A 14,079-nucleotide genomic window follows, 5' to 3' on the forward strand; every position below is an offset into this window, starting at 1 on the left:
GAAAAAAAAAAAAAAAAAAAAAAAAAAAAAAAAAAAAAAAGAAAAAGAAAAAGAAATTAGCATTGTTTCCTTTCTTCAGTGCCCACAACTACCTAAATAAATAAATTAACAAGAAAAAAGAATTCAGGGTCTCTTCTCTTTGCCAAGTCAAGCCTTTCATCTCTTCTAAATGTAAATGTTATAAATATCTACTTACTTTCTGTATAGTTATCCTTTCACAAAGATTCCAGCTGCCACAATATGAAATAAATATGAAGGTGAGGTCCTTTCATATGCATGAGCTCAGAATCCATGTATATATTCAGGACTCAAAGAAAAAAATATATTCAATATTAACCACTCTGCCTTGTCCACTGAAGGCAATTCCCACCCACAGTCAAATGTTCTAAAACTGTTTTCAGAACCTGCCAGTTACAGCACACACCAGCATCACTCATCAAGCCCCCCAGTGTGACCCAGCCGCTAGACCACGCAGCTTGCTGCCATCCTACAGTTAACTGCCCATAACCTCCACTGTCTCAGAGCGCTGCAGCCCAGCCGTAGATGTAATCACATGTAAATATCACTAAAGGAGTCAAGTATGACTCACCGAACATTCTATGCAATCCTCGCTTAAATCCAGAAAAAAAACTAATGTGAACATAGTTTGAATTATGCTTAAAACTGGAATCCGAAATGTAAAGAGTAAATTCAGAAAGAGACCCCTTTAATTTCATAATAATCAGTCAGGTTTTCTCCAATATTATTTTTAATTGTTGAAATTATTTCATGCCTTGGTTTCCTCTCATGAAGCTGGGTGTAGCTTGATTCAAAAACTGTCCTATGGGCTAGAGAGATGGCTCAGTTTTTAAGAGCACTAGACTCTCTTGCAGAGGGTCTGGGTTCAGTTCCCAGCATCCATATATCAGCTCCCACCTGCATGTTACTCCCATTCTGGAGGACCAATGCCCTCTTCTGGCCTTCTCGGGTTACTGCACACATGTGGCACACACAAGTTCATGCAAGCAAGCACACAAACATACAAAATAGACAAATAACTAAACCTTTTTTAATGTCCTATTCACTGCAGGAATCCATTCTTTTTTAAAGGCTTTTAATTGAAATTTTTTCTCACAGCATATTATGCTCATGTGTTTCCCTCCAATTCTTACCAGACACTGGCCACGCGCGCACACACACACACACACACACACACACACTTTATGATCTTCATTTTTAATCTTTCTCTTTAAAACAAACAACCAAAAAAAAAAAAAAAAGGGAAGCATTCACACAAACGAATGAAAAATCAAAGCAATACATAGCATCATGCCTTGTTAGAAAAAGTTGTTCAAACACAGGCAGCCTCTGGGTCCTTGATAGTCTGTATGTCACATGTCACATGGTACCCATGCAGGATTTCTCCTGCAGGGCATCCAGGTAAAATGCTACCAGAGGCTGACTCCAGACAATGTCGTCAGAGAAATACAGGAAGTGCAGAACATGGGCAAAATGGCTCAGCCAAAAGTGAGGTCAGCCATACAGGCTCTCATATGCTCATCTTCCAGCAAGTACTCTGGAGCTAATGTGGTCCACACTGTGCAGTCTGCAGTGCCCTGTACTAGTGCATGTTTGCTTTGCTCTCCCTATGAGTAAAGCACCTTTTGTTGAGCGTAACACATCATTTAGACAGACTCATGCAAACCCCTAGGGAAGTTCCAAACTCAATTAAGGATCTGGCACAGGCCATGTGTTATCAAGCCTTTTGCACACCTGAACCCCAATATCTAATGACCCAAGAATCCTCATTTGTAAGACATAATAGCCTGCCTTTTAAGAGAGAAGTGGGCACTGCAGACATTCTCCATCATATTCACATGAAAGCAATCTAAGGAGAGCCGGGGAGCCAAAGACTGAAATCAAATGAGCACCTACAACACGAAAGAATTTATAACTCAGGCCATGAATGACAATCCTGAACAAACATGTTTATCTCATCAATCTTTATTTCTTCTTTAGCTACAACTCATCTAGATTAATGAGAAAAATGTTTTCAAACAAATGACAAAAATTCATTTTTGTCTGCCATAGAATACGTTCCATTGGTTAAAAATGTAGCTTTTCTTCTGGTTGAGGTATCTGGAATATTAATTTGGTATCAAAAGGTAGATACGGTAGAACTGAGAAAACCCTGTTTTCTCAATCAGAACTCAGAAATTATGTTCTGAAACGGAGCCATTCTAAGACATCCAGACCGCACAGGATGTAGCGATACGTGTCTTCACTCCTCCCCACTGTATCAGTGGTGGGTATATTTAAATCGAGCCCTTGATCATTTTTATCATCTGCACATACTTAAAGGATTTGGCAAGCCCCACACTGCCTCTGGGCTCCTCCAGAAGCAACGCATGGGTAGAGCGGAGGACCTGGAGAAGCCTAAGCCCCGGTCCTCAGGGAACGTGTGGGAAACTCTCCTCTCCCCTGCCCAGGGCCAATGCTGCACTGGTGTCAAGTGCTTGTTTGAAAACAGACCCAGTAAACACCCACATATAAGTAAGTTAGAGTCACTACAGTCTCACCTGAAAGCAGGGACTAAATCCTAGGGACACACATCAGTTTGTCTCCGCCAACACATACACTAGGGAGGGTAAGGACAGGCTTGGCACATTCTCACCGGCAAACCCTGGGATGCCTGGAGTTTGTGGCATTCTAACGACAGCTCTGTCTCTTCTTTCCCTTCCAGAGAACCATTAGAATACACCGCAAGGGTGCCATCAGTCTGCTGTGTTTTTGAAAGAAAATTAGTTACACACTGCAGCCTTTAAATCGATTAAAACACAGAGTTGCGTGACACATCTGAGGTATAGTAGGGAGAGATTATAATTCTTAAACTCTGACTTTGAAGACACCTTCCAAACATTACACCATATAGACAGCTCACATGTGAACATCCTAGACTGGAAAAGAACACATAAGGGCAGAGAGCTGAGAATCCCAACACTCCCTGCGTTCTCTGCCTCTTTCAGCACCTACACGTCATGTTTATTATATGTTGTTAAGCTGGATGTGATGTGGGTGCTGGCAAACTCAGCATGCAGGAAACTGAGGCAGGAATATGGCTATGAAACCAAGGCCATCCTGAGCTGCACAGTAAGTATTATGATAGCCAGGACTATATATTAAGACCTTATCTCAAAACAAAACCAAAGATAAAGCATTTTGATCACTGAGAAGACTTATATAAATTTTCCTGGAAATACAACTATATGCTCTTGAAATATTTCTCTGTCTTCTATCTGCTCATAAAAACCATAAAAGGGGCTAGAGAGATGGCTCAGCGGTTACGGGCACCGACTGCTCTTCCAGAGGTCCTGAATTCAATTCCCAGCAACCACATGGTAATTCACAACCATCTGTAATGGGATCCAATGCTCTCGTCTGGTGTGTCTGAAGACATGTGCTCATATAAATAAATAAACAAATCTTTAAAAACAAGAAACCATAGAAAGGTTTTTCTCATACCTTCTCTTCCTTTGTCTCTCCTTCCCTGCCCCCCCTCCCGTGTGTGTGTGTGTGTGTGTGTGTGTGTGTGTGTGTGTATAACTGTACAATTTGGAATAGATATTTTAAAATATACAAAGGGCTGGAGAGATGGCTCAGCAGCTAGAAGCGCCAGATGGCCTTCCAGTGGACTTGAGTCTGATTCCCAGCACCTGCATGGCTTCTCATAACTGTCTGTGACTCCAGTTCCATGGGAGCCAACTTCCTTTTCTGGCCTCTCTGGAAACCAAGCACATATGTGATGTACATGCACAAAGTATAGGCAAACATTTATGCTTACGAAATAAAAAATAATAAATTTTAAACAGTAAAAATATATGAAGAAAAACATCTTTTCATCTTAAAAATACCATGTAATAAATATTGCTGTCATGGTATTTATGGTTTTGTCACATCATAAAGGAGAAAGTTTTAAGAAGCTTTCCTGCTGTATATGTTTTAAAAGAAGTCGTTAATAAAACTAAATATTAAGAGAAAACACAATGCTAAAACCAAACAATAAATTCAAAGAATAATGAGAATGATATATTAAAAGTAAAAAAATAAATAAATAAAACAGACTCACAAGAGGAATGTATCGCTTTAATTATTGTCTAAATGCTAAAAATGCTCTTTTAAGAATTTTAAAAATACTGGCATGGTCTTAAGAAAACAGATTTGTAAAACAGAACCACCAATGGTTCAAATGGGTTATAATTACACCGTTAAGAACTTGCAATGTCAAGAATAAGAAGAGACACATTTGCTGTAGTTTTAGAAATCAATAGTAGACGGCAGATTCAAGGCCTCAGGAAACAGAGACACCTCAGCCTTGATTGGTCAATCCCAGTCATTCTGGTTCGTGGAAAGAGAGGGCCTCAGCCACGGCCAAGCAACCTCAAGACTTCACACTCCGCGTGTTGAGGAAAAATGTTAAGTACTTATGCAATACGGAAACTCTTCCAATGTCAAAGGCCAGCTTTCCACGAATGAATGAACACACACACACACACCAACAGCTGGGGGTGGGGGAGCACTCACCCCTCACAGGACACAGACAGCTGCAGCCTAGTGATCCTGCTCACAGAATAGCAATGTTCAAGGCAGAAGCAGGATGAACCTTGGCTTTTGGTTTCTATTAGCTCTCTGGTCTTGTCAAAATGAAGGTGACTAGTTCCCCCAAATGTCACACATTCTGCATTCTGTGACATGTACTTCTCTGACTCTACCCAGACATTCCAGCCACTGGCCCGGAGGAGACATAATTATGGTAATTATGTCTACCATAATTAGGGAGATGGCATATCTGATCGAACATTTTTAGAATAGAAATCGGAAAAAAAAAAAACTCGGAAAGTTATTCGACGTGCAAAATTTAAGCTAAATTTCCAGCAAGAGAGTTGAGGAGACTTGAGGCTCTTTTTCAACTTGTGCAATATCATGAGCTTGAAATACAATGGCCTCTGCTATAATTAAACAATAACATACAGCTTGTTAGCTTGTGTCTTAAGTCAGCGTTACTATTGCTGTGATACAGCTCCAAGACTAAAACAACTGGGAGAGAAAGGGTTTATTTGGTTGATGATTCCACATCACTGTTCATCACTGAAGAAATTCAGGGCAGGAACACTAAAGGGCAGGGACTTGGAGGCCATGGAGGGGTGCTGCTTACTGCCTTGCTCAGCCTGCTTTCTTACAGAACCCAGGACCACCGGCCCAGGAGTGACACCCACAATGGGCTGGGCCCTCCCACAATAATCACTAATTAAGAAAACCCTGTAGAGGTTTGCCTGCAGTCCAACCTTACAGAGACATCTTCCCAGTCAGGGTTGCCTCCTCTCCAAAGAGCCTACTGTGTGTCACGCTGACATGAAACGAGCCAGCACACTGTGAGCCACAGCATCTGGGGTAGGCAGAATGACCACAGTGAGAAACAAACTAGATAATAACACAGACTTTTTTTGTTTGTTTGTTTGTTTTCGAGACAGGGTTTCTCTGTATAGCCCTGGCTGTCCTGGAACTCACTTTGTAGACCAGGCTGGCCTCGAACTCAGAAATCNGGCTGGCCTCGAACTCAGAAATCTGCCTGCCTCTGCCTCCCAAGTGCTGGGATTAAAGGCGTGCACCACCACGCCCGGCTTTTTTTTTTTTTTTTTGATTATTTCTATAAGACGGAGTGATGCCATGGGAGGCCACCTGCTCGACAACTCAGTATTTACCTCTCAGAGTCTGACTGGATGGAGAATCAAGCTGAGCTCATGACCAAGACATCCATAAGCTCTAGATGCATGAGTTTTTCAGTAGGGAAGGGTCATGCCTTGAAAGACATTTGGGGAAGGAAGGAGTGAAGGAGCAATGAAGTCATGAGACCAAAGAGGAGCTGAGATAAAGCAGGTGACAGTGACAGAGCACCGAGCTGACAGGCAGCAGAGGCGATGACAACGAGGGCATCACAACAGTGAATAAATGTCCACCAGGCACAGCAACGCAATAGACTGCGAAAAGCCTTGAAAGTCAAACCAGGAAAATGAACTTACGGCCGACAAAGACCTATAAAGGCGGAAGTATGAGCAGAGCGTGATTTGTGTCGGAGATTTCATCAGGTTGGAACTGGAAAGCAAGCACAGGGAGGATAGCCAGACAGAAGACAACCACAAGGCCAGGCAAGAGATGTCAAAAGTGTGTGCCCATGGTAGGGGTGGGAACCAGAGGGACATAAGGAGAAGAGCCAAGCCAGTGTTTGCATAGGGGGCTGGAGAATTTAGGAAGACAACAGGTTCCCACCCTAGAAAAATCACATAGCTGGAAAAGCCGGTTTCTAAGTTAAAAGCAAGAGAAAGTATAGGTTTGGACAACACAAGAATTATTAATATTCTGTGTTCACTGAGCCCAGGATGGCTGTAGCTACAAGGGCAGAAACACATAAATGGGCACTCGGATACCTCAGTGAAGAGTTTGGAATAGAAAGCTGAGTCAAACACTCTGGTGTGACTATAATAAGAGGGTAGCCAAAATCAAGGGACAGACGAGACACTCAATGAGAGCATGAGACATGATCTCAGAGGTCCGAGGGCCACTGTTACAAAAGAAAACACGAGGGGCGAGTGGAGCATGCTCAGAGCCTGTGGCCAACAGGCTAGGAATGGGTAACACCCAGAAATACAGAAGGGAATCAGTCCTGGAAGCTTCTAGAAGAGGAGTGTAGGAGACAGGGCCAGGGAAAGGGAAGAGGAAGTGGCCAGAAGAGGAGGAAAGGAACAGCCCTCTGGAGTCAGGGAGGAGCGGAGAAGCCCAGTGTGCTGGAGTCAGGGAGGAGTGGGGAAGGCCAGTGTGCCAGGCATCTGGAGGAAGGGAGTGGAAAGCTACGAAGACTGAGAGCTTTAAGAAAGGATGTAGTGGTTGATCTGTGTCCATGAAAACTCACATGTCTACGTTTTAACTCTGATACTTCCAGAAGTGATCATACTTAGGAAGGAGGAAAAAGGATTGTTACAAATATAATTAAATTAACAGGAGGTTTTACAGGAGTACAGAGAGCTCCTGGTTCCATCTGAAAGATGCCCTGATTTAAAAAAAGAAGAAAAATAGTCCTAGCACTTGCTATGCAGAGGTAGGAGCATCCTGAATCAAGGATAGTCTTGGCTACGTAGTATGTCCCTGTGGAAAGAGGGGGAAAGAGGGAAGGAGGAAAGGAGGGAGGGGGGAAGGATAAACACATATTGCAGAAAGATGACATAAAAAACCAGGAAGAAGCCAGCATATATAAGCCAAGGAGAGTTACCTGGGGAGAGGTCCTCCTCTCAGCTTGTAGAACGAACTAACTCTATCAGCATTCTGATTTCTGGTATACTTCTTATCTCCAGAAATGTGTGTTGTTGAAGCCCGTCACTCAGACAGTACTAGGAAAGGAATATGCCACAAAAAATCCTTCCACTAGAGACAGGAGCGGACAGTTCAGCAGCACTCTGGCCAGTGACAGCCACAGAGATGAAAGGCACTTCAGTTGCTCGAGGTAGCACAAGGTAGCAGCAACCTCGGGAACTGATACATTTATTTACAGAGGGATTTCCCCAAGCAGCTCCTGGCAGTGACTGGGTGAGAAGATAAGATGACAGGTCAAAATCCAGGCTGACGGGGATTACATATGATGTGTCAAGGAACACACCACTGAGGGCACTGGCAGGAGAGAGATGCCCAGCGTCAGAAGAAAGAAGGGCAACATGCGGGGCCAGGGCAGTGGGACTGAGCGGGCAAAGGTATGGGGGAACAGCAGGAAATGAAAAGGGAAGGCTGGACCACTTCCCTTCAGAAACTGGGGTGGGGGGCCTGGAGCTCCAGAATCAGGAAAACCCTACGTGCGGACTGACTGCTGGAGACCATGCATAACCCACAGACACCAGTGAGAGGCAGCCACGGTGACTGGAAAACAGGGTCCCAGTACATCCCTGCCCCCAGTCCAGTGTCCTCACAACATCAGTCACTAATGCACTTCCTGTCTCAAGTGTTACATCATCATATGAGTAGCAGGGGCCGTGCTCTAGACCGGAGGCTAAAACAGGGGTACACTGTCCCCATCTATCTGCAAGTAAATATATAATGTAAGTTGGCCTCTAAAATATACTCCTGAGTTCTCACAGGCAAGATTTCTTTTAATGAACATTTTGCTATATATACATTTTGTTTATATTTCCATAGGATTTCAAGAGTTAAATAGGTGGAACATAGCAAAACAAGTACCGGGAGCTCCTTGGGAACTGCAGCTATGGCAACAGCAGGCACGCCAAGAAAGCTCATAGATTAGGAGGCTGGTTGTTTGTTTTCTTTCTTTAACCATAAAAATAAGTGCTGAGTTATATAGATTTACAAACCACACTGAAACCCTTGGCACTTTGAGGATTGATTTCAAACACTAAAGATTTTGTACATCTCACCAAAAAGCCAAGGACGGTCAACATTTTGTTTGAGTTCCTCATCTGGGATCTTTAAAACAGACAGACACACAGACACACACACACACACACACACCAGACCATACAATTTAAGTTCTCATTTAATCAACAGCAACTTGTGGGTTGTTGAAACATCAGAGGCTTCCAGTCTTTCCCATGTGGATGCACTCTCATTCACTGGAACCTTTGTCTCCAACATTCACAAGACTTTGTATGTGGTAGATTTACATTGGTACACACCTGTATTTTCTCACCGTTTGTACATCAGGCATAATAATTATTCAAAAGAAACCATTAAAAAAACCTGATATTCAGCATAAAGGCATGGTGTAGGTTTACTACTTAAGGAAGAATGTGGCCACAGAGGCACTCAGGAAGTTCTGCAGAGTCTCAGGCGCTGAGGGGAGGGGTTCTCCAGGTGATACCACCATGCCCAGTAAAAGCAATTTCGGAAGAAACCAGGTTTCTTTTACCTTCGATCTAGTAGGTCTGCTCTCTCAGCAACATTTACCTCTCCACACTTCAGCTGGTTGTAGAAGTAAGTTTGAAACTGAAGAGAACATGTTTTGGAAATCCTGATTAGTCCATCCAAAACTTATAGATTGAATCCACAGATTATAAAGTGGCTGTCGCTTAAGTCAGGGTCCCAGTAAATGCACAATGAGTGGAGGGTTGGATACATTCCCTGCATCCAACCATGAGGGGATTAGCAACACTCACTACCTAACACTGTAAATATCTGAAGGCTTCAACACTTAACTTCAAAATGGTCACATGTAAACACACACACACAGACACACAGTCACACACACACATGGACAAACACAGACACAGGCACATACACACACACACACACACACACAAAATCAGCAGAGCATTACAGTCAAAGAGTAAATAACTAACACATTTCTGTTCCAGGTCAAACACTTACGCACACCTGACAGAGATCCTCAAGCCAATGACGGAGTTGCACCCACACTCTAGTGCAGGCCTCTCCCCACAGGTCCCTGTGATAAGGAGCCCAAAGCTCATAAACTGGAGGAAGGAGAGAGCTGCCACACCTTGCTGCATAGCTAAACTGACCCAGCCCTCAAGTTGCAGGATTCCAGTCTCAAGTGAATTCCAAGAGACTATAGAGACCAGATTCCAACACTAGGAGGAAGAGAGAGAGGGAGAGAGAGAGAGAGAGAGAGAGAGAGAGAGAGAGAGAGAGAGAGAGAGAGAGAGAGAGGAGAGAGGAAAGAAGGAAAGGAAGAAAGAAAGAAAAATGCACATTCAAGAAAACTTCTACTACAGCAATCTGAAAATGCTCCTCAAGAAGCTGTCCCTTCCTTCCCATTGACATAGGCACACACCTAGTGCTCTCCTCCCAGACCCTGATATGAGCTAACTGTGCTACTTAGAATCCTATGCAGGAGGCCAAAGCATCTTGAAAAGCAGTCTAACTGGTTGACTTATAAACGGGAAAACTAAGACTGAGTTCATTAAAACCTTATCCAAATAGCTAAGCAGTGGCAAGCTCAAAGCCATGCTGCCTCCTCTCCGCTCCTCACCCTCTGCTCCCCAAGCAGACAGACACTATTCAAAGTTAACCACACGCATTGTGACCAAGGGCAACAAGAGCAGATGTGGCATCCCCTTGTGGAAGATTTAAAATTGGTGAATTTTAGATAATATTTTCACCATCTCAATACACAAATCATTACACGGAGCCTTACGTGAAATGTTAGAGGTATATTTGAAACGGAATCTCCTTTGTAGCCCTATTTTTGGATTGAATCCTTCCATCGTCCTTGTAGAGAAGACAGATCACTACAGACAGTGTTGGAGACAGCCATGGAGGGTGATATAAACTCTGCCACTTCCAGTATGCGAGATCGAATTCTAAAGGCTCTGCATAGACTAATTTATTTCATCCACTCAAGTCACCTAATAGGAAGGCGCTACCATTTTTGCAGATCTGTGGATCGAGCAGCAGTTGCTCAATGGCAGGTAGATGCCTTAGCATTTACCCCCAGGCAGGCCCCACTGCTGCCACGCCCCAGACCCTGACCTTTCCTTAACTAGCTGAAAATTACTCTGGTCCTTCGCATCTTAATGTGCTCATCTGTGAAATGCTGGGATGAGGAAATAATAGTGTCTGCTGTTCTTCTAGCTCTGGCATTGTCTGAGTCTCTCATTTAAAATATTTTTTAAAAAAAAAAATCTCTGTGCCATGGAAGAAAGAAAATACTGTGTGAGCTGGTGATGATTTTGTTTCAAATGGCAAGCCGCGGACCTCTGACTCCACAGAGGTTTTAGAAGTGAGGTTGGAGGAGCAGTTGCCAGCTTGTGACATCCTTTACTCTGCTCTAGCCCTCGGCTGTATGTGTGTGTTTAGACAAATGTACCTACAGCTATGAGATAGACCAACACACACAACAATGGTGCACACATAAGAAAAGAGGTGGCTTGTTTGTTTGTTTTGCTTTGTGTTGGTTTTAATTACAATGACTAGGAAGCCTATGAAGACATGAAGAAATATGCCATGCCTTACAGAAAAAATGGTGGTATAATAATGGGCTGTGGCTTTAAAACTTGGAGAAAGAAGCAAGTCTACTCAACGGTGGCTATATCTGGATAGCACAATTGAAGGGCTTTATTTTCCTCTCTTTTTTTAAGTCTTTCTTTATGTAGGGTTAAATTACTTCCATAATTATAGGGGAGGTTTTTCTTTATAAGGAAAGAAAAGGAGGGACATATTCTCACTCTGATTTCTCCTAAAAAAAAAAAAAGTACTCTCTTGAAAACAGATTATCTCAGTAATGAAACAGTAGAAATTCCAGAAATGCAGGTTTGGAGAAAATCCCAGTATTACCTACTAAGGATGGGAAAGGAGTACAGGAAATAGCTTCAGGAAGATGTTATAGGAACACTGTCTGGGAAAGTCGCTTTGGAGTCCAGTGCCACAGCTTTCCAGAGCTTGGACCACAAAGTCGGAACAGGTGCTGTGATGAAGCGGCAGACCATGAGAGCCAAATGGCACTAGCCTCATCCAGAAATCCCAGCCTGCAGGCCTGCACTGAAGGGCCCTCCCTGTGTGACAGGGCAAGCACATTCCAGGAGCACATGTGCCCTTTCTCCTGCTGCAGTGGTGGTGGTAGGGAGAGGGGAGGGGAGGGAGGGGATGAGGGAGGGGGAGAGGGGGAGGGTGGTAGCACTATCATGGAATCTAAGAGCGTGGAACAATTAAAGCCGACTACTCTGTTTAGTAGGCTGTGGGGTAAGCACAAGAAGTAGAAACATCTCTATTTACATATAACTTCATACACTGTGCAGGCAGGGCACATTCAAATTATCCACCCATGACTGGCTTTAGACCTGAAAACAGTCACAAAATCTCAGGGAAGTACAATGTCAAAGTGTATTCAGAATCCTTTGTTTCATATAAACTTTGGCTTTTTGTCCTACTTCTTTGTAGCAAGTAAACAGAGACTCATCTGATCCACAAAGAATAGAGAAACTGGACCAGAAAAAGTCACTTTCTCCTTCGGGAGCCTTGCAGACAATCAGTGACGTCAACACATCACACCTGATTCATCAAGGTCTGGAAAGGAGCCTTGCTGTCCAACTTAGCAACAGCTCTGGACTTGCCCAACACATGCGCATCACAGTGGGCTTCCCAAGCACAGCTGTCAGCAAGAAGGCAACAACACAAAGGCGAGCATGCGTCTTTTGTTTATTGATTCAAAGACACATTTCTGATGATTGCTACAAAACTCAGTAAAAATGACTATTGAGATTGGAGGCTAACGGGGTAACTAAATAAACAAAAGCTATTTCTTGTTTCTTGTGGGTTTTTTTTTTCTTACTTGTTTTGTTTTTGTTTTTGTGTTCTGTTTCTAAGCACAGTTAGCACCTATGGACTGTACCTAACAGTAAATAAATACGCCTTTGTGTTGGAGGAAGAAACTTAGCCTACCTCATCAAAGGTGGTGTCCTCTTTCTTCAGAGCTAGAAAAGAGAAAGAGAGAGAAAACAGTTAGTGGGAAGCATCCCAGAGACACCAAGTATCTAAGTTCTAGAAAACAGAAAGCAGGAGCACTACAGTGTTTTCATCTCAGAAAGCCCAACTGTACTCCAACCTGAATAACGATGCCATGATACAAAATACAAAAACTGCAAATGAAAGTGGGAACAGCACAGCATGTTTCTCTGTGAAATGCTTTTCATAAATATGTAAATGAAGCATTCTGGAAACCAGGGAGGCAAAGCACTCCGGGCTTTCGCATCTCCTTCAGCAGAACATGCTTGAATGGAAGGAGAAAAGGAACACAATGCAATGGCGAACCAATCTCCTCTCAAACACCTGGTGTGTCCTTCTGTGTGCTTTGGGGACCTCCCAAGCCACTTGTTAGGATGGCAAACATTCTGCATAGTGTCTAAGTGATAGTTTAGTTCTAACTAACGTTTAAGCATGCTAATAAAAGACCAAGCACTATCAAATAAGTATTGTGTAGAATAAAAGACTTAACTCAAACACTTAACATAATGAATTTTATAGTCAAGTGTTTCCAACGGAAAAAAGAACACATTCAAAATGTTTCATAGGGACTAACAAACACCCCAGATTTACCCTAAATCCGGTTAACCTTAAAAATGGAATTTTATCTCGTTCCAAAGAAAAATAAAAGATTGTAGTTGTCAACTATCTGTTCATTAAATCCCAGTTAATTATAATGTTTCATAGTAAGGAAGAGGCCCAAAATGTTAACTAATCTGAAACTACCAGTCACAGAAATATTTCAAGTCTACAAACTCCTGCATAGGCGTTTACAAGTCTGTTCTAGATACTCCTAGCCTGGATTGAAAGGTGTGGTTTTATATATATATATATATATATATATATTGCTTGAAAGGTTTTGCTCTGGTAAAAGCAATGAAAAGCAATTTATTCTGGAAATTGAGTTATGAGAAATTAGGGAGCCTAAGCAGAAACTCCTAAGTAAGAATGTATATACTCTAGCCATGTGGTAATGGTATGGTGTGGAGTGGTATGGTGTGGCAAGATGTGGTGTGCTGTGGTGTGGTAAGGTGTGGTGTGCTGTGGTGTGGTGTGGTGTAGTGTGGTAAGATGTGGTGTACTGTGGTGTGGTAAGGTGTGGTGTGCTGTGGTGTGGTAAGATGTGGTGTGCTGTGGTGTGGTAAGATGTGGTGTGCTGTGGTGTGGTAAGGTGTGGTGTGCTGTGGTGTGGTAAGGTGTGGTGTGCTGTGGTGTGGTGTGGTGTAGTGTGGTAAGATGTGGTGTGCTGTGGTGTGGTAAGGTGTGGTGTGCTGTGGTGTACTGTGGTGTGGTAAGGTGTGGTGTGCTGTGTGGTGTGGTAAGGTATGGTGTGGTGTGGTATGGTAAGGTGTGGTGTGCTGTTATGTGGTAAGGTGTGGTGAGCTGTGGTGTGGTAAGGTGTGGTGTGCTATGGTATGGTAAGGTGTGGTGTGATGTGGTGTGGTGTGGTGTGGTGTGGTGTGGTGAGGTGTGGTGTGGTGTGGTGTGGTGTGGTGTGGTGTGGTGTGGTGTGGTAAGGTGTGGTGTGCTGTGGTGTGGTAAGGTGTGGTGTGCTGTGGTGTGGTAAGG

General features: G+C 43.3%; 1 protein-coding gene across 1 annotated transcript in view; it reads right to left on the bottom strand.

The window, feature by feature from the left end:
- Positions 1-14,079, bottom strand: part of Cdk14 (cyclin dependent kinase 14) — a 574,714-nt gene that overhangs the window by 554,754 nt on the left and 5,881 nt on the right. Inside the window, exon 2 of the mRNA XM_021162869.2 lies at positions 12,430-12,461. Within this exon, the coding sequence (XP_021018528.1) occupies positions 12,430-12,461 (32 nt within the window). The remainder of the gene's footprint in view (positions 1-12,429; positions 12,462-14,079) is intronic.

This window comes from Mus caroli, chromosome 5, assembly GCF_900094665.2.
Source record: "Mus caroli chromosome 5, CAROLI_EIJ_v1.1, whole genome shotgun sequence".
NCBI classification, from domain to species: domain Eukaryota; kingdom Metazoa; phylum Chordata; class Mammalia; order Rodentia; family Muridae; genus Mus; species Mus caroli.